This window comes from Ambystoma mexicanum, chromosome 14 (genome assembly GCF_040938575.1).
Source record: "Ambystoma mexicanum isolate Mex_15411 chromosome 14, UKY_AmexF1_1, whole genome shotgun sequence".
NCBI classification, from domain to species: Eukaryota; Metazoa; Chordata; class Amphibia; order Caudata; family Ambystomatidae; genus Ambystoma; species Ambystoma mexicanum.
Genome location: NC_090940.1, coordinates 165,868,405 through 165,889,694, shown reverse-complemented (window position 1 = coordinate 165,889,694; position 21,290 = coordinate 165,868,405). Strand labels below are relative to the sequence as shown.

Below are 21,290 nucleotides of genomic sequence, written 5' to 3'. Positions count from 1 at the left end.
TTGCCTACTTTAGTGATCCTAGCCGCAAGGAAAAGAGTCCCCTATCATAAGCGATAAGTGTTTGAGGACTATGGTGATATGCGGGGTACATTTAACAAACTTTACGGATGATTGAACTGGACTATGGTGAGACTTTGGGCTCTGACATTTGTTCCGCCTTCCTCGTCTTATCTCCATTCTTACCTCCCCCTTTTTTTATTCCTGTTGTTTCAACCTGACCTTTTTCAGTCATATTCCTTGTCTCTTCTGTTATGTAAGCCATAAAATTGAACTGTTTAATTAATTTATTGAAAACCTAACAAAGTTTGTTTGAAAAAAAAAGAAAAGGCATGTTATTTGTCAAGATGTCTATGCTGTCTTCACTGCTACTTGGCAGTGTAAGTGGCTATCTCTAAGCAAATTATTCAGGTGACAGACCGCGAATGCGGAAGCCCCATACATCACCAATAGCGCATGGAGCAAAGACATAGAAAGCAGCCTGAGGCGGTGCCTGAGGAAATATCTGGAGCGTGCGACGTTGCGCCTGTCAGTGACCAGTGTATCTTCTCTGGGGAACTCAGGAGATCTCAGGGGAATACAGTGCAGCGTACTAGCACAAGGGCTCTGTGTTTCTGGTGTCCGCTTGTGAATACTATAGTAGTTTGTTGAAAGCACTGGACAATCCAACAGCAGTTTTCAAGTTACTCAGAAGCGAGAGTGTGAAACAGCCCTGGAGAGCAACACGTAAACAAATATAAGAGTGTTTAATGAAAAAGTTACAAACTGATGAACCCTCCCCTAGGAGAGGCCACACTCAGTGTTAAAAGGGAAAGAGTAGCCAACATTATCGAGCCTTTTAAGAGCACTTGGTTAGGGAGCAGGGACACTACGTATGCAGGTGCTCCTGTGCCCTGACACCCCACGGGAAAAGCTATTTTAATGAAAGTCACTATTCTTAGAATGGAACGGGAAACCAGTTGGGCCCCTGTTAGGGAGAGTTAGTAGTGCTAGGTTTTCAAGAGCAAGTTCCTTCACAAGAGTATGGATAGAAGAGCACAGAATTTAAGACTCCAATTATAAGAGCAACCGCTTGAGCCTCCAGGGAATAGCTAGGGGCTAATCGGGTAAGAGGGAAGTTTAGTTAAAAGGGGATGGAAGGCAGTTGATGGAGGGAGTGTGAGAAGAGAGAACTCATTTTTGTATCTGTTTTTATTTCCATTATATCACTCAAGAGCAGAGGAGAGTTTAAGTTTGTTATTTTGTCCCATTCGCGTTCCCTTGAGGGTGTTGAGTGAGTAGCAGGGTGTTGTGGTCTTGCTGGACAAAGAGGGTGAGCCGGCTCTGAACAACCAGCAACCGTAGACCGAAGACAGAAAAACCTTTCTCACAAGAGTGCTGCCTGTAGGGTAGAAAAGGTACCTGCTAGGCCAGGGGCTTGAGCGAAAAGTCAAGGAGCAGCCACAGTACTAGAAGGAAGGAAAACAATAACACAGTATCAATACCAAAAAGACTCTGGTCCAACACTCCGCAACACCCCCAGATTACCCCACTGTTACCTATTGCGTCCGAGAAGAGTGTGAAGAACCTACGTATCTTGTGAGGAGGAGTAGCAGAAAAGGAAGAACCAGGTCCCAAGAGAGTCTTGTTCCAAATCCAAATGTCCCAACAACCTAACCTGAACGGCACGAGGGCGCGTCTAAAAGTCACAACAAATCCAGATGGAATAGAAGCCCAGTAATCCAGATGAGTTGTTGGTGTCGGATCCAAAAGGAGTGAGCAGCAGAGCATCCCGGGGTCACCGAGGTATCGTTGTGTAGTCGGTGGGTAACCGGAATTGAATACAGCAGAGCATCCAGTGGTTACCAAACGATGATGATGCAGCGGATGAATGGTGAAATACAGCAGGGCGCCCAATGGTCATAAGAGAATAGCGGGAAGAAGCAGGAAAGCACACCGGAGGGAAGTGCAAGCAGGGCTAGTCTGTCAAAGGCAACAGCGATCTCTACCGAGGTGCAGAGGAGAGGAAAGGCAGTGGGAGGAGAATTAAGGGTAGTGCACTTAGCGAGGAAGAAACCCCCATGCTGGGATAGCGGGTGAGTAGAAAATTAGTGTACAAGTGGAGAACAAGGCTGGTACTGGAGTTTCCAGAAGTTGCAAACAAATCCACGGGCAAGAGAAGACTCGGTGTCGGGAGGGAAATTCTGAGGTACGATTACCGGGGAAGTCAGCAAATGGGGAAAGGGGACCAGGCGAATGGAGACCAGATAGGATTCAGGCAAAAGGCAGTCCTTAGAGCAAATCAAAAGATCAAGATACCATGAAGTCAAAAATACATAAGCGAATTAACGTGACAGGAAGAACACAGTTAAGGAGCACCTGAGGAGCGTGTCTCACTGCTACTAGTAGTGTTTCCAACTGGAAGTCAGGAGGTGCGTCGCTTCCGCATCACGTGACCGTGTTTAGGCAGGGAATGCTGGATGTTGTAGTTCTTTTGCGCTTTCCGCTGCAACAAGCACCACGGCAACCTCCAATTGCTATTCCTCCCACGGCTAGATGGGGATATTGAACACCCGGCCTTGACAGTACCCCTCCGCAAAGGACCACTACCCCAGGCAATACGCTGACGTTCCAGCCAAAACGTGCGCAATAAACATAGGGCATGAACTATACAAGCAGGATCCCAAGTCCTGTCCTCCAGGCCATAACCCTTCCAGCCCACTAAGTATTGGCAAACACCAGAGCGAAGGAGAGAAACATGGAAGACCGGGTGCACTCGCCAATGTGCCGGGATGTCCAGACAGACAGCAACCGGATTGAGGCAGCGTATGATTTTATATGGACCCACATAACAAGGTAACAACTTGCGCTTTCCACGAATGGAGAGATGTTTTGTTGACAACCATACGAGATCACCAGAATGGTAAACAGGGGCAGGCCTACGTCGCCTATCCGCCTGCCTCTTAGCATGTGCCTGAGCAGTGTGCAGATGAGCGGAAACCGCTGATCGAATGTTCACCAAAGAATCTCGTATGGAATTCGCTGCTGGTACCTGTTCCAGAGAGGGCATGGTGAGAGGGAGAACCCTGGGATTCTGCCCATACATGGCAGAGAAAGGCGAACAGCCTACTGAAGAGTGTCTGGAGTTATTATACGTGAGCTCCGCGGCCCCCAAAACTGACAACCAATCCGATTGATGTTGCAAACAGAGACAAGGTAAATAGTGTTCCATGGTGGCATTGGTACTTTCAGTTTGTCCGTCAGTCTGTGGATGGTAGGCTGAGGAGAGGCGTGCGTCAATGCCCAAGGAAGTGGTCAAAGCACACCAACATCGAGATGTGAATTGATACCCCCGGTCTGATATCATCACTGTAGGGAGTCCAAAGTACCTGACCATGTGGTCAAAAAACAAGACCGCCACCCGGGTGGCCGAGGGAATCCCTTGACATGGTAAAGACATCTACCACCACCAAAATGGAGGACATGCCGTTCACAACAGTTAACTCAACCACAAAGTCTAGGGTCACAGTGTGCCAGGGGCAAGGTGGTAAGGGCATCCGCATCAACAACCCCACTTGTTTTCCGGTTTGTCTTTTACACTGAGCGCAGATGGAACATCGAGAGACATAATGGTTCACATCTTCTTTCATTCCAGGCCAGAAACACCAACGCCGTAACAGATCGTAAATCTTGGCTTAGCCCGGATGTGTGGCCAATCGGGAATCATGAGACCATTCCAAGGCGAGCTTTCTGGAACAGACATCCGGGAGATATAACAATCCCTTGATATAGGGAAGTTCCGCCACCAATTGCACACCCAAGTTGTCTAGAAGGGAAGGGTGATCAATGGCCCACTGCTTTAGTCGGCTTAGAAGAGAAACAGAGACCGAACAGACACAGACCACTGCCCCAGTGGGTAGTGTAGTAGGCTTTGGTTTGGGAGTGTCAACACCCACACCAATGCAAGACAAGGCATCGGTTTTACCATGTAGAGAACCGGGCTGGTAAGTGACTGTAAAATCGAACAGGGAGAAAAACAAATGCCATCGTACTTGCGGGGCGTTGGTACACTTGGCTTGAGACAGAGCCTGTAGGTTGCGATGATCAGTGTACACGAGAACAGGGTGGCGGCACCCAAAAGATGGTGTCTCCATTCCTTGAACGCGGCTCTGATAGCCAGTAATTCTCTTTCCATGATGGTATAATTGTGTTCGGCTGGAGACAGAGCCCTGGAATAATATGCAACTGGGTGCAACCGCCGTGTGGAGGGGCAAACCTGTCAGAGAATGGCCCCTACAGCGATGGCAGATGCATCCGCTTCCACGATAAAAAGAAGAGACGGGTTGGGATGCTGCAGGACAGGGGCGGAAGTGAATGCCTCTTTGAGTGTCCGAAAAGCCTCCTGGGTTTGTTGATCCCAACAAAACGGGACAGACGGACTTGTAAGCCGAGTAAGTGGAGCAGCCTTTTCAGAAAAAGAGGCAATGAACCGCCTATAAAAATTGGCAAAGCCCAAGAATGATTGTAGGGCTTTCACAGTAGTCGGGATGGGCCAATCTAATACAGCTTGCACCTTAGAGGAGCACATGTGTACCCCTTGGTCTGATATCCGGGATCCTAAGAATTCCACTGAAGTAGTGTGAAAAACACATTTCTCCAGTTTGGCGAACAATTAATGTTCCCGAAGGCATTGCAAAACAGAACGGACATGTTGCCCATGATGTGGTAAGGTGTCAGAGAAGATCAAAATATCATCTAAATAGACCACCATGTAACAGTCCAACATGTCGCATAAAATGTTATTGACAAAATGTTGGAATGTAGCAGGGGCATTGCACAAGCTGAAGGGCATGAGAAGGTATTCGTAAAGACCAAACTTGGTTTTAAAAGCGGTCTTCCATTCATCACCCTCCCGCATATGTACAAGATTGTACGTGCCTCTTAAATCTAACTTGGTAAACCCCGAAGATGAAGACAGTTTATCCAGCAGTTCGGAAATGAGCGGCAATGGATACTGGTTCTTAATGGTGATCTTATTGAGGGCGTGGTAGTCCACACAGGGGCGAAGATCCCCCTCCTTTTTGGGCACAAAGAATATTGGAGAGGCCGCTGGGGACTGAGAATGCCTGATATGCCCAAACCGCAAGCCTTTGTCGATGTACTCCCGCAGATACTCTTCTTCGTTTTGAGTTAAGGAGTATATAAAACCATGGGGAATTACTGCCCTGGACACCAGGTCTATAGGACAGTCATAACTCCGATGAGGCGGAAGTTTCTCTGAGAGGCCCTTGTCAAAACATCCCTATATTCCGAATACACTGAGGGCAGTTCCGGAGCAGGGTTGTGCAATGTAGCGCTGATGGAAGAAACATTGGCCACCATTGCTAGACAGGGTGAAAGCCCTGCCTCAGGATGATGTAGCAAACATTGTTTGGCACAATAATCAGATGTGAATTGCACCGTTTGTTGAACCCAATCAATGACGGGGTTATGCCTTTTTAACCATGAAAGACCGAGTATCACCCCGAACTGAGGTTTAGAAATCAGATAAAAAAAAATCCATTCAGAATGCCCCTCGGAGGTGAACATATGTATAGGGCCCGTATGCTCTGTGATATGCCCTGAAACCAGACATGAACCATCCACAGCTTGTACCTCTTCAGGCCTGGTTTTCGGATATGTAGGCAACCCATGTTGTTTGGCCAAATGTACATCCTTGAAGTTGCACTGGCGTCAGAGTCCACCATGACCGGACAAGAGAAGGAAACATTGGGGGAGGCCGTACAAAAACACATCAACAAGTATATATGGAATGACGGAGAAGGATCACCCGAACCGTCTGTGGGTACACTCATCCTTCCGGTTCCGTTCAAGAACGAGTCTTGGCGTTTCCCTCCGTTTTTGCAGGTCTTTTAGGGCACACACGAACATAATGGCCAGCTCGGCCACAATAGAAACACAGGTTATTCGTGACCCATCTCTCTCGCTCTGCCGTAGTTAGTGGGCCTCTAGTGGCCCCAATTTGCATGGGTTCTACATCTCCTAACGACGTAGGGGCAGATGGAGTTGATTTAGCAAGACGCAACTCGGGAACTCAGCGTTCTCCCCGTCTCTGCCGGAGACGGGCGTCTACCTGTAAGACCAAGTCTACCAGTTCGGAGAACACCGAAGGAATGGATGGCACAACAGCTAATGCGTCCTTTAATTCCTCGGATAGGCCTTTGTAGAATACTGCAGCTTTCTTCTGTTCAGGCCATGTTCTCTCTGCAGCTGGCTGATTAAAGCAAGCGAGATACGGTAACAATTCCTGTTTACCTTGAGTAATAGCAAGGAACTCTAAATCGGGTGCCTGAGCCTTATACCGGGCATCAAACACGGCATTCATGGCTTGTAACAGGGCCTCGAAATTGTATAGGGCTGGATCATCAGCCTCCAATAGCGGATTGGCCCAAGCTGCGACCGTGCCGCCTAAATGCGATAAGACAAAAGCTGCCTTAGTTGTTGCACCAGGGAAAGCCAAAGGTCGATAAAGGAAATGTAACTGACATTGATTGATGAATGTCCGGTACATTCTAGGGTCTCCCATAAAACGTTCCAGCGGAGCCAAGGGGAAAAGCCCAGGAAGGACCAAGGGAGCCGGGGCAGGAGGTGGGGTTCGTTGGACCGGAGGGGCTGCGGCAGCCGCGACATCCCCAAATTCCTCATCAGGAGGAAGAGGCTGTACGAAACTTTGTAAGACATCCATACGCTGATGTAGTGTAGCATAGGCGGATGCCATATCGGTAAGGAGGGCAGAAAGTCACATCAAATCCAGATGGAATAGAAGCTCGGTAATCCAGATGAGTTGTTGGTGTCGGATCCAAAAGGAGTGAGCAGCAGAGCATCCAGGGGTCACCGAGGTATCGTTGTGTAGTCAGTGGGTAACCGGAATTGAATACAGCAGAGCATCCAGTGGTTACCAAACGATGATGATGCAGCAGATGAATGGTGAAATACAGCAGAGCGTCCAATGGTCATAAGAGGATAGCGGGAAGAAGCCGGAAAGCACACCGGAGGGAAGTGCATGCAGGGCTAGTCTGTCAAAGGTAACAGTGTTCTCTACCCAGGTGCGGTGGAGAGGAAAGGCAGTGGGAGGAGAATGAAGGGTAGTGCACTTAGCGAGGAAGAAATCCCTGTGCCGGGGTAGCGGGTGAGTAGAAAATTAGTGTACAAGCGGAGAACAAGGCTGGTACTGGAGTTTCCAGAAGTAGCAAACAAATCCAAGGGCAAGAGAAGACTCGGCGTCGGGAGGGAAATCCTGAGCTACGATAACCGGGGAAGTCAGCAAATGGGGAAGGGGACTAGGCGAACAGAGACCAGATAGGATTCAGGCAAAAGCCAGTCCTTAGAGCACATTAAAAGATCAGGATACCATGAAGTCAAAAATACATAAGCGACTTAACGTGACAGGAACAACACAGTTAAGGAGCACCTCAGGAGCGTGTCTCACTGCTACTAGTAGTGTTTCCAACTGGAAGTCGGGAGGTGCGTCGCTTCCGCATCACGTGACCATGTTTAGGCAGGGAATGCTGGATGTTGTAGTTCTTTTGCGCTTTCCGCTGCAACAAGCGCCACGGCAACCTCCAATTGCTATTCCTCCCATGGCTATGTGGAGATATTGAACACCGGGGCATGACACAGGGAGGTAGTAACTGTTCCACACTAGAGGCTCACAGGGGTCTGCGGGACCAGGCTCCACTCATGCAGAACCTATTCATGGCAGAGCCCTGAGACTCAGGCCTCAGACCCTGCCATCCTGCCGGAACGAACACGATGCGTGCTCCGCTCATCGGAACCCTGTGAAACAGACTGTTCAGAGGCCTTATTCCGGGAGCTGTTCTCAATGTTGTATACTAATTGACCTTTTCACAATTGAGAATTGACCTCGGGAGAATTGACTTCAGGAGAATTGACCTGATTTAGAAGGTCAATTAGGACATATATGCCGGGGGAACCCCCCGACACCCCCCACCCAACCCAAAACCCCGTGCAACCCACCACCCAATCCCCTTATATTATTTATAATCCAAAACCAACCCAATACATATATAAAATAACTAAAATAATATAAAGGTCAATTGTGCAGAAGGTCAATTGGGACCACTATAATTCGGTAAATTGTGCAAAAGTTCATTTGTAAAAGGTCAATTTGGGTAATACCGTTCTCTCACCCAGAATTTTATTAAAAGCCTACACTTAATGGGTTAGGTGAATGAGTGGGAGGCGAAGAGCAGCACAGATTGCAGGCATTCACTTTGGGTTCAGCGGCACTCCTAGACCGCTGCCCCCAGCAGTTTTATACAGGATCAGGAAGGTGACCATCCAGGATTTGATTTGATTTGATTTATTTATTTATAGAGCGCTTTGCACCAAAGCGCTGTACATTGGAACAACAAATACACAGAAATAACAACAAATTAACAGTGTGAGCAAAAAATTACAACTTGAATCATTCCATAAAACAGTGTAAAGAGCAATTACCTGAGGGGAGGAGAAGTGGAGTGGGAGTTAGAGAGTTGAGGGGACCAGGAGAAGGATTGAAAAAGTGTAGAAGGAAGGGAGAGAGAGAGTAAAGGGAGAGGGGGGAGAAGAATGGAAGAGGGGAAATCAGGGGGGATACGAGAGGGCAGGAGGGGGCTTCACGGAGGGGGATGGAGAAGAAGAGATTTAAGGGAGGTGCGAAATGAGGTGAGGGTGGTGGAAGATCGGATAAGGAGGGGGAGAGAGTTCCAGTGCAGAGGAGCAAGAAGATGGAAAGAGCGGAACCGGGAAGAAGCGCAGGGGGAAGGGGGTACAATGAGAAGGAAGTGGTCAGCTGAACGAAGGGAGCTAGGGGGGGAGTAGAAGGAGAGAAGGGAGGAGAGATAAGGGGGAGCAAGACCATGGAGGGATTTGAAAACAAGGCAGAGAAAGTGGAATTTTAGTTGTGGGTGGAAAGGTAGCCAGCCAAGGTGAGAGAGCGAAGAGGAGATAGAATCACGGTGGTTAAGGAGACAAAGGGTACAAATAGCAGAGTGGTAAATGGATTTAAGAGGGGCAAGATGAGAAGAGGGAAGTCCGAAGAGAAGAGTGGAGCAGTAGAAGAGACGGGAAAAGATGAGTGAAGAGACTAGGAGTTTAGTAGCATGGAAAGTGAGGGAGGGACGGATTTTGCGAATGTTATAGAGGTGGTATCGGCAGGAGCGGGAGGTGAGTGAGATGTGTTGCGAGAAGTTAAGAGAGGAGTCAAAAAGAACGCCTAGATTGCGAGCATGGGTGGAGATAGGGAGATCAGAAGGAGGAAAATTGATAAAACGGGGAGGAGAGGAAGGGGGAAGAGTATTAGAGGGGAAGAAAAGGACTTCGGTTTTATCGGTGTTGAGAGAGAGAAAGCGGGAGGACATCCAGTTCTTGATGGCCGTGAGACAAGAGGAGAGTTTAAGATGGATGTCAGGTGTGAAGGAGGAGAAAGAGAGAAAGAGTTGAGTATCATCTGCATAAAAATGATGGGAAATGCCAAAGGAGGAGATCACAGGGGCAATGAGAGAGGTGTAGAGAGAGAAGAGGAAAGGGCCAAGTACAGAGCCTTGAGGAACACCATAAATTAGAGGGAAGGAAGGAGAGGTCTGGCCTCCCCATGAGACAGTAAAGGAACGGGCGGAAAGGTAGGAGGATAGCTATTTTAGAACAGGGCCTCAAGAGTTCTGTGTATATTCTCTCCTGTAAATGGTCTAAGGCTTTGGGGGAGATCGAATTGGGTCCTGGGTTTTAGCTGATCTGGTTGAAAGGCGGCCTAGACACTTTCAGAGGTTGCAAATGGGCAAGAAGTAACAAAACCTTCAATCAGCCTCGCAGCCCCCTTCCTCCATTTTGCGTTGGGAGATACCAGTCTCCTGAAGGCAGGTTAATCAAGGAAAGTGTATTACCAATCCCCAACACACACTGCTCAGTCTCTCTTTCCCTCTCTCTCCACCTCCTGCCCTGGTGGCATGGACGTAATTTTAGGGGGCACAGGGGTGTTTGTCTTCCCCAACTTTCATGGCACACCATTTTGTCCCCATTCATTCGTCTGGGGCCCTTTTTCTTCAGATGTCATGTCCCACCCAACATATTGTGAAATTTACTCCACTGCATGGTGGCCCGTCAGTGATCACTTGGGTAACGGTTGAGGCTCCAGTGCAGGTGTACCTGACCTTTGAGAGCAATTCTCTATGGGCGATTGTAAAAAATAACCACAGTTTCTTCTCAGCGTCGTGGTGTCTGGTAAGAAGGTGCATGAAGTCGATTCCTTCATTGTTTATTGCACAAAAAGGGGTCCTTCAAAGCACAGTATAGTCTTTTTTCGTCAATTTCTTTACTGGGTGGAGGAACCAAATGGATGTCACTGTTGCTTTATCATGTATTTCATTGACACAGTACCTCTATCAGCAGTTACAAGTACTTTGGCAGAAAGGTATGGGAGTCTGGAGTGTGGTGCCCAGCAAGCTGCCAAGAAGCTTTCTCTGTGTTGACTTTGGGAAAGTTTGTCTCCCCCAAGTAGGTGGTTATCACACATAGACCATGAATGCCACTGAAGCTGGCGCACCTTTAAATCAGCAGACGCTGGCACTGCTGGTGGGATTGTGTGCTGATTTGTAAGTGGTTTTCGCAAGTGTGGGGGGACTTCTATCTTCTAATCAAAGGACAGATGCTAGGTTTTTGCAGGAATGTGCTTCGCTGACCTCTCACTGTTTCCTTCCGCCAGTATTTCTCTGAGTCGAATGACGCCGATTCCTTGCTGCGGGAATGGCATCCCCTTCTGACGACCAAGGACTATGGCAAGGACGAGTCCAGTGCGCAGGCCCTGCTGCAGCGCCACCACCGCCTTCAGAAGGAGATTGCAGCCTACTCTTCAGAAGTCCGGCGCTTGGGAGAGCTGGCAAGCAGTGCGGGCCAGAAGGCCCCTCTCATGGTATGTAACCCTAACTGAGACCTCATCCAACATGGCGCTAGGGTGCTACTATGCCTTCATTGCATTGACCTTGCCCAAGGACCGCGGTTACAGCATTGGTCGGCAGGTATTTCCCAGGTCTGCTCTTAGTCTTCAACAAGGCGACTCTTACACACATGGCTTCTTTACGAGTTCTGCAGTACTGTTAAAAAGTGGTGTTTATTCCTTTACCGCCGCTTCTTTTGGTGATAAAGGAATTGATGATATTTTGAATGCCCGCGCAAATCTGTGATTGGAGGTAAAGTGGAGGATTTGCCTCCAACATTTTGCTGGAGGTATAGTGGAGAATTCACCTTCAGCAAAACGCTAGAGGAGAATCCTCCACTTTCAGAATCAGCCAATTTACCACACATTATTACCACTCATGGTAAATCTGACAAAAAATCTCATGGGGTTATAGGGAACCCAAAAATGGGGATTTAAACCACCATTCTACCACTTGTCATTCCGTTGTAAGCCCACGAGACCAAGTAGCAGTAACAGTAAATGAGTTTGCCGGTGAATCTGCAGATTTACCGCTGGTTTACCGCAAAACTCATTATGAGGCCCAAACTGTCTAGCCATGCCATTTTCTATTTTAAAATCGCTTTCTTGACTGATTGAAAAGCTAAGCAGGTTCCCTGTCATTCGATGAGTATAGTCAAAGTAATGTATGCTTTATTTGATTTCAACCATTTCATCTTGTTACTGCTGGGATTTCTCAATGTACAGTCTCTTCATGTGAAGTTTCCTGCTTCTTTGTTTTTTCCTTCAAATTCTTACAAATGTGCTTTGAAGCCATATGCATTTTAACATTCTTTTATGAAATGTTTGTTAGTGGCAATGTGTTGTTATAGATAGTAGTGAGTAATTCTTTTTTAATTACTGCTCCTCTGGTTAATGGCATTATACTGATCATATTCTGACCATCACGCACAACTGCAATGCCTGCTGTACAGCCAATTGCTCCTATGTGTACCTGTGGTAGCATGAACAACCAATCATAGGGCTCCAGCTAGCCCACATCTTACCCTCTACATTAGCCCCCAGTGTGTCCCACAACCCACCCTCACCTCCCCAAACCGTCTATGAGTCACTTTTCCTCACGGGCCACCTATTGGCTGCTCCATGCCCCTTTAGGTCGCCAGAAATGGAAATGGAGAAGGGACTCCTTAAAGTTTCCCTTGACATTTCCATAGCGGCCATCTTGTATTTGGCTTTTTATTTTACATCAGAAACATCAGGCACAATCTGTATAGACCACTTACTTTTTCTTCTTCTGTTTATAATATTTATTGCTAGTTTTAAAACAAGGAAACAGTTCTATAAAATTGCCTTCAACCGTCATTCATTAGTAAGTCAGTAGATAAGTAAATGAAACAAAAAAACTGAGTAAGGGTTACATTTTCCATGTTTGGTTGTAGATAGGTCAGAACAGTACATTCAACCAACATCATATAAATATACCAACTTTTACAAACATTATTATAAGCTAAAGACATTTTGAAGAACATCTTTACAAAGACGATTAACGAAATAGGAATTATTCCAATATAACATACATAAGTTGTTCTAATAACACTTTGGTGCAAACCACTGTCAAATCTTGATTTGGCACTGTTTATTCCATAAATGTAAAGAAGGATGGGAGAAAGGACGGAAGAAACATGAAGAGTGCATAGAGAGATAGGAGGGAGAAAGGGAGCGATAGAGAGCAGAGTAGAGGGCTCGTGATTGGTAGAAAAGTGTGAAGGGATGGAGGGGTTGATAAGAGCATGTATTTTGCCCTCCATGGAGAGGGGGCACTCCAATTCTGGAGTGTGTTGCCCGGTTATGGGTTAGTCCTGCCTATTAGTCCATATAAGATATTTCCTAAAAGCATGAAATAGTGAATTTTCTTAGCAGTTACAGTTGATGTTTGTAGCATGTCAAGGGGGAACCATCGGAGTTAGGTAGCTCAGCTTCATATATGTATGGATGTATTATACGTTATTGATGATATGTTGGAATGTTCAAGGTATTATATAGGAATTTATTTCAAGGAGATTTGCGTACTTCTGTATTTTGAGATTGGCCAGATGCTAAGCAATGTGAGTGGTTGCAAAAGGCCTTCAAGGCGATCCCTGTTTGGTTAAATTCTGCACGTGAAAAGGGGTCTCAGATTACCATTTATTCAAGTCTGTGCGTCAGGTAGACTCATTTCTACCAAACCCGATAAGATCAGGCTTCTTGATCTTTCCAGTGGCATGTAATAGTTTGAGTGGTCACAGTCAGTAGTAAATCCAAGAGTTGAGTATGTTTTAGAGGAAGAATGTGATTCGTCGTTCAGTGTGCTAAGTAAGTATTCCTTCAGCCATAATGTCTGCTTAATTTGTAGAATATCCATATTAATTCATGATAGATCAAACCAATATTTTGTGATTATTGGACAAAAGAATAGCATCTGTTTGAATGAATCAGAAGCGCCAGATTCTTTAATCTCGAACGTATCGAATTTTTGGGAGATTGACCTTATGCATTTTGCCTGGGGACGGTATCGCTCTATCGATCACAAATACAAAAGTTTGCGATTTTCTGGCAGATCTGGAAGCTTTGAACATTCTTGTGTGTTTCCTTTCCCATTATGTGGAATTTAGATTTCATGAAATTTTTTGCTCCTGTTTCAAGTTGGTTGATGTTGGTATTTTATGGTTGCGTCGTTAAGTTGCGCTATTTTCTCATAAACTGTACAGTTTTTTTATTGTGTCTTTCAGGAGCCATCTTTATTATCTGTGTTGACAGTGAAGTTACCTGGACTTAGTCAATTGCGTATTTTTTCTAATTTCAGGTAGTGCCTGAAGTGCTGGGTCTTTAGGCTATAAGTAGTTTGCAATGTGAGGGGTGCATTATATTTAAGTAGTTGATAAATGTAAAATGTCTTCTTGCTGATACTTATCATGGGCAGTGGTCGAGGTGAGCAGATACAGTCAGGAATGGAGTTCCACTACTTTTTGTTTTTTTTACTGTTAACAGTTCCACTACTTTTTGCAACCATTTCCACCATTCCACAACTGTTGTTTGTGAAGTTAAAGCACATGTCTCCACTTTAACACCCAATAGCAGTTACAGCTAAACTGAAATCTGTTTCAACTCAACTGGCTGCCAAGCAGCATGACTGCAACCCTTGACAAATGCTAGTAATGATCCACGCAGATTCTGCCAATACATGTCAGTACCCCCACCTAAGAACACAATGCAGTTGGTTTTGCCATTAAAAATGTCATGCCACAATATGGAAACATACTGGCACCAAACTGCCAGTCTAGCCACGGAACAACACATCATGCTTGCTTTATCATAGATGCCTAGAAAAAATGGCATTCCACAGTAAGAAATATCTAGACTAGCTGCCCAGAATGCCAGTCTAGCCACGTAATAACACTCAACATGATTGTTTGATTTTAGATGCCTAGTTAAAGATATCATGCCACACTAAGAAATGGCTAGACTGGTTTCCCTAAAATGCCAGTCTAGCCACGTAATACAACATCATAATTTGTTTTTTTTAACATTTTTAACTGGTCATCTATTAGAAATGGGCACTAAAATATGCTGTGTTTGGCAACCCCCCCTTCCAAACCCACCCCTCATCCGCTCCCCGGTTCTGCATATACACATGCTCACAAAACAGTCACACACAACATTCACTCACTCATTCTCACACACACCCATACATCATACACTCACTCATTCACACACACATTTGAATGTATACCAAATACAAATCTTATCTACATGTAGCCCCAGTCCAGACTCAGCTCTGTCGCCACCTCCAGAGAGCCCCGGCTCGCATCGTTGCATGAACAGGAACCAAGAAGCAGCACGCATCGTGGATCTTTCTCATGTACGCAAGAGCAAGTGTGCTACTGACGGGGTGCCGCCCTCCATTTGTATGTCTGGGGGAGTGCAGGAGTTGTGCAAGATGTCAGAACGCACCAGTATCTTGCTGATGACACTGCAATTCTTGTCTGAATGTCTGAAATGTGGTTAATACCAGTTGTTATTGACTGCATTCTAAGAATTCCGATTGGGTAAAAGCTGGTCAGTAGTACTATGTGCTTAAATTGTAATGTTTTCCAATGGGGGAGGTGCTGTACGATAGATATTGACTGCAATTGGAGTATAACCTTTGGTGTTACCTTGTGTCGCTCTAAAACCACTACTGGTCAATAAATACATGCAAGTGCCCTCCCTGTGGGCTAATATTGATGAATCATTTTCAACCCATATATCTTTGCCTATTGTTTCAACCAACTTTGGTGTAAATCTGAAATGTGAATCCCAGTCTAATCCTGTTACTTTTACATACTGGAAAATGGGGAAATGAACGCAATCAGCGAAACAGTTGGTGCTCAGCAAACACCTTCAACTGACTAAACATACTAACATTAGCCACTGATTGTTTCTAAGAGAGATGTGTACTAAGGATGAAACTTTGAATATTAGTTTTGTTTGAGGCAGAGTGTGGCACCATGCGAGTGGAGGGTTGAAGCGGGGGAAATTCCTAACAGTGCAACCCGTGCCTTTCACAGGCTGAAGCGTGGGAGAACAAGAATGAGACCAATGGCCAATCACAAGAAGAAGCCATGAGGAGTAAGGGAAGTGGAAGCGGGACTCCAATCAGAAGTTACCTTGGAAGAGATCTGGTCCCAGCAGCGGGAGCCCCTCCAATAGTGAAGTACCAAATTCCACAGGCGCAGATGCGGTTCACCTACAGAGGTAAGAACACAACCCAACAATAATGGGTAACATTGTATCTGCAATAAAAAATAATAGTAGTGCATCATTGACAACTGATGAAAATGTAGACTTAAGCCGCCAATCGTGCCTTCTTTTGAAGGATTTGCCCTATTTAACCTCGACTGTTGGAAAAGTTTCAGATTTTCTCTACCAACCTTTCTCTCACTGATTGTTTATCCGCAGTAGATTAATGCATAATTCTCCTTTTCACCCAGAACATTTCAATTTTGGCAAGTATACAATTGTTCCGTATCCTGAAATTGTGTACTTTATTGATATACACACTTTAGAATCTCTGTCAGTATCAAAGTCGAGCTTCGGGTACTTGACTATCGTGTTTTATCATAGAGTCAATGGCCAAACATCAGACAGGAGACTACATGGCGTATTCAGGACTAAAGAATTCATGGCCATGGATGGCCACCCTAGCTCTTTATTGTTATCCTCATTTGATGATCTCCAGACACTTCTGCCTGTTTCAAATATATGAGGAATTGTCATCTCTGTTCTAGTTTGACTTGCACACGGTGTGCTTGTTTTCCACATGCCTGCTAAGCCATTTATTTTAGTTTTGCTATTAAGTGGTACAGCCCACCTATAAGTCCAAACTATTGGCATAGGAGTTCAGATGGGGATGAGAAGGGATGTGAGGAGGAACAAACAGCCTGCAGGTGTTCATTGGATTTTTAACCCTTCTCTTGACCGCCCATGGCCTTGTTAATCGATATTGCCAATTTCACCACCTACAGGCCCCTACCCACCCATTATTTGGGAAATTGTCCCTGCATTCCTAGGAGATTTCCAATTAGTCAGGGACGACCATCACAACAGGTAATGAATAGTATTCAAGCGGTAGTTCTGTACAGCGGTTTGCCTCAGAAATCACCAATAATAAATTACAAAAGTAATCCAAAAGAGAAGTATACCCCAAGCAAAAAGCAAAACAATTTATTCCGGCCCCCTGATGCATCTGGGAAAGCAAAATTCACACAGAACGTGCAACAGAACTACATAAAGGCGCTGTCGAAGAAACGCCCCTAAGACAAGAGCTTTTATAACCATACAAACCAATTAGCATCAAACCACATTGTAACTTTAGGTTAGTCCTGCATGTGAGGCTAATTGGTAGAGCTACGTCATTCCCGTATAGTGGGACTTACAGTATCCTGAAATTATTGGGTCCTGCAAACCTTGCATTACCACCCTCGACCACCTCTGTGACATCACATTAAAACCCACATTTCCCACATCATAGTGCCAAAACATTGAGACATTTGAGATGACCAGCTGATCTTTATTCATCTGCTGCCGGTCATCTCCATCCATTTCGCATGGGAATACAACCGATCATGACCCTGGAGGAGCCTTGAACCATTGACAAATTACTGTTTTAATGTTGCATTTTAGGAACTCTTCAAACCTCTTCCCAGGCTCACATGTGCAAAGGGGCAATTCGAAACCACCATGGGACATTTTAAAATGTCAGTAGACCATTTTCATGAACTAATAAGCTGAATTATAAAATGATTGTGCATTCACTGCCTTTCTCCGGCACCCATGAGCTTTGATTTCTGGCCTCGATAGTATCGAAGGCTGTTCATTTCTTACTGTATGATCCTGGAAACCTGTAATTTGCAATGTGCTGCCAGCCTCTGTGGCTACAAAGCAAGTTAATAAAATGTGAACTTGTTTCTAATGAAAAGCATGCTCTGAGGCCTGTTCACAGTTCCTCTGCCTAATGTTAAGCCCTGTATAATTACTTGCAACCCATCTTTACTGCCTATATGTTATTTGCTTAAAGCTCAATTATTCAGGGCATTCTTCATCGTAGTGCATAGAACTGCGTGGCTATCAATGAAGCCCCATCCCATCTTAATGGGCTAATCCCGCAGCTGACAAGTCTGCACCTTTTTACCACGCTGAACCTGCATTTTTACCACATTTCTACACATCACACTCAATGTATCCTTGTTTTGGGGTGGAAAGTTACGATCCGAAGATCCATGTGCGATTGACTCAGGAGCCACTAGGAACTTTTTATATTGGGGACTGGCAGGAGACTTGGGAATACCAATAGTGAAAAAGCCAACACCAGAACAGGTCCCAGCGGTAGATGGGACACAACCATCATCAGGACTTATCTCTCATAGGACAGAATTATTGGGGATGGAGATTCCTTACACAGACAAGGAGCTGAATGTCTCCAAACCAAAATCACCTGCTATCAACCAAGAAGAGACCTAAGATCAAGCAACTACCTCCAAATAGAGACAAAACAATACAGGGAAAAAAGGAAATTGGGAGGAGCTGCATTGTCATGTTTAATTTCTAACCTATGGAGCACAATGCTTAGGAAATTAGAACCACAGAACACTACCTCACCTTCAAAAAACAACTAAAAACATGGTTATTTAACTGCCAATAACCAGCACAAAGAGAAAATAACTGCAAAAGCAAACGGGACCAACAGAAATGCACAAAGGGACAATAGGACAGAGACAGGACAATAGCAGAGAAATAAAGGAGGACAAAAAGGCCCCACCGCCCCCCTCCCAGTCATGCACAAGAGCTAGAGAGATCAGTGAAGATTAGCCATGCATCACAGACAGATATGTGAAAGACACCCCACCCGCAAACATCGAGACATTCTGGAAAGACCAGCCATGTAACGCATTCAAATGAAGCATGTAGACTAACCATGCGTCACTCCAGATAGTTACGGTAGTTTCAGTCATGTATCACTTACTGAAGGTTTGTGAAGACCAGGCATGTGTCACTTTAGATGGCAATCTTACAACAAGCCAAAGCACAATTTTACCAAATAATGCTTGTTGAGTTTCTATAGGCTGACTGGGTGCAACCGATCTATTGCACTCAGAGGAACAAGTTGGGGGAAGGTAGCCCCCTGAGCTGGAGGGGACAGCCAGCAATGCTTAGCCGGAAGTGTTGGAGTGTACCACTAAGTGGCAACAGGATGAGCACTGAAGACATATATTGGAGGTACTGTTGAGATTAAGCAATGCACTAACCAATCCACCCTTTCCTGCTCCTCCTACACTACCCACAACCCGATACATGACTATGGTCTAGCCAAAAAACACATGCACACACCAAGCAATTCATTAACTTTCACAATGAACAAACTTCAGAGACACTGGACCTAACTTCAGACGGAACATACCAGTGCACACAATCCATAAAACCCGAGCCTAACCACACACAAATTCACTGATACACACACTAACACAACTCTCTCAGGCATGTAACAAACAACCACGACCCTGGACTCCCTTTTATGGATCCAACAAACCAGTGTGCATGTTATACTTCCACCCTAACCGCACACGATTCACACACCCAACATACACACTAGTAAACAGCTGAGGTACAGAGTGTTAACCTTACGGTTACAACAAGCCAGGCCGCGCAACCAATGTGCACGCAAGCCATCACACACAGATACCAGTTTCTCCTGGTTCTGAACCTATCCTATCATCCTATCCTCACTAACACGCCTGCCCTCTTGGGTGGTAGTGGTATAAATCAACGTAACATAAGAACATAACATAACATTCAGGGTGCCAATTTGGAGGAAAGAGTATTCAAATTATTGATGCCCCCCAATTAAAGATTATTTTAGGGATGCCCTGGTTCACTTTATATAATCCAAATATTTATTGGGGAAGATGTACAATTAAATTGAAGTCTAAAATTTGTCAAGACACTATCTCCAGATAAGTTCTGTGGAGTTGTAGCAAGTATTGGTCAGGAGATTGGAATATGTCTCACAGAAGGGTCAGAAATGGAACATGCAATAGGGACAGTTATAGGCTAGTTGCCGGAGTGCTACCAATAATTCTGGGACATCTTGCATGAGAAGCAAGCAGGGGCGTTGCCCTCACTTTGTCCTTATGACTGCAAAATTGAACTGTAGGTGGGAGCACCAATCCTGTGTAGTATAATTTATGCATCAACAGAAAAAGAAAATGAACTTTTATGAGAATATTTGTATGAGAACTTTGAGAAAGGATTTATTTGACAATCCTAGTCTCCAGCAGCTTCGCCCTTGTTTTTTGTTCTGAATAAGGATGACATGTTATGCACCTGTATTTATTATTGAGCCTTGAATCGAATTACATTGAAGAATCAATGTCCGCTACCATTAATCACCCTAATGCTGGACTGAATCCAAAGAACTACAATACCAAGCTAGACTTGTTTGTTTGTTTGTTTATTTATTTATATAGCGCGCCAGACCTAGGATAAAAGGGCGCTTAGGTAAGTGGTTACATGATACAGTTTATACATTTAGATATATTTTACAACTTATACAATTTATACAGTTTAGATGGTTTAAACATATTTGTGGTACAAAACAGTACAATCAAAGCGTAGAGGTAAGAGAGAGTGAGTGCTAAAGGTATGTGTATGTGGTGTCATGAGTGGGACAAGGTAGTGTTGGTTTTGTTCAGTATCCATGTGATGACATGGTTTCTGAATGATTGAAAAGTTTAGATGGATTTGATGCACCCTTTGGTGCAAATCCATGATCCTATCAGGTCCCACTCGTCTCAATCCTGTGGGAGTTGCTGGCTCCACAAACCCTCACCAGGCACTGGCCCACAACTGTATTTAGACGTCAGTTGGGTAATAGGTCAAAGCAAGGGAAAGGGAATTGGGTAAAATAATAAAACAAATTCAGCTTCCTCCTGGTTCCACCTCGACTCTACCTACAGACTTTCTGGATGGAATCTACAATAAAACACAACAACAATAATCAGCATCAATGTACATGAACCTTTTTCCTATCTTACCCCCCCCCCCCCACTCCCAAACTCCTACTTTACCTGTAATCCTCTGCTAAAAGCCTAGGGGTTTCATTTAATACACATAATGAAAATTGCCTGTGCTTAAGCTGATGTGCGTGTTTTCTTTTCCCAAACATAAGGTTCACTGATGCTCTCAGCAATCATTAACTATATACAAGTTCTCAGGTTCATTCTTCTCCATAACCCTTGATGCTCTGGAGCGAGTGAAAAATGGATTTGCAAAGTTCAATGATCCTTCTGCGCTGTCCGCCTCTGCAAAGTCATCTTTAGCATAACCGCTGCTTACAGGTCTTAGAATGAGACTGGTATGCGTTATGCAAGTCTCAATACTAAGTTCTGTTGACCACATTTGTCACACGTAACACATACAAGGTGCTTTCCTCAAACTGACGGAAGGTCTACGCGACTCAACAAGCATACAGCAAGCTCAACACAATCCACAGGCTGCCACGGTAACTTGCACACACTCCATTTTTGGCTTGCACTTAACCAACTCAATCCACGGCTGGCGTAGAATGGGTAACTTGCGCACTGTTAATCACGTGCTAAAGCCGCCATTCGTACTTCTCACTCTTCTCACAATGAATGCCAGATGCAAAGAAAATCCTCTGCATATCCTACTAAGTAAACAGTCTTTCATCAATGCACTTTTAACCTGTACAGAAGGAGTTTCATCTGATAATATAACTGTACACACAAAAATAAAGGTCCCACTAATG

The 21,290-nt window shown here is 45.0% G+C and overlaps 1 protein-coding gene across 3 annotated transcripts in view; it reads left to right on the top strand.

The window, feature by feature from the left end:
• SPTBN5 (spectrin beta, non-erythrocytic 5) overlaps nt 1-21,290 on the top strand; it is a 1,050,196-nt gene that overhangs the window by 82,818 nt on the left and 946,088 nt on the right. For all 3 annotated transcript variants that reach the window (XR_011283950.1, XM_069638812.1, XM_069638811.1), the window contains exons 7-8: nt 10,739-10,945; nt 15,535-15,721. Coding sequence is in view for 2 of the 3 variants with exons in the window: in XM_069638812.1 (XP_069494913.1) it covers nt 10,739-10,945; nt 15,535-15,721 (394 nt within the window). In the remaining variant the exon portion in view is untranslated. The remainder of the gene's footprint in view (nt 1-10,738; nt 10,946-15,534; nt 15,722-21,290) is intronic.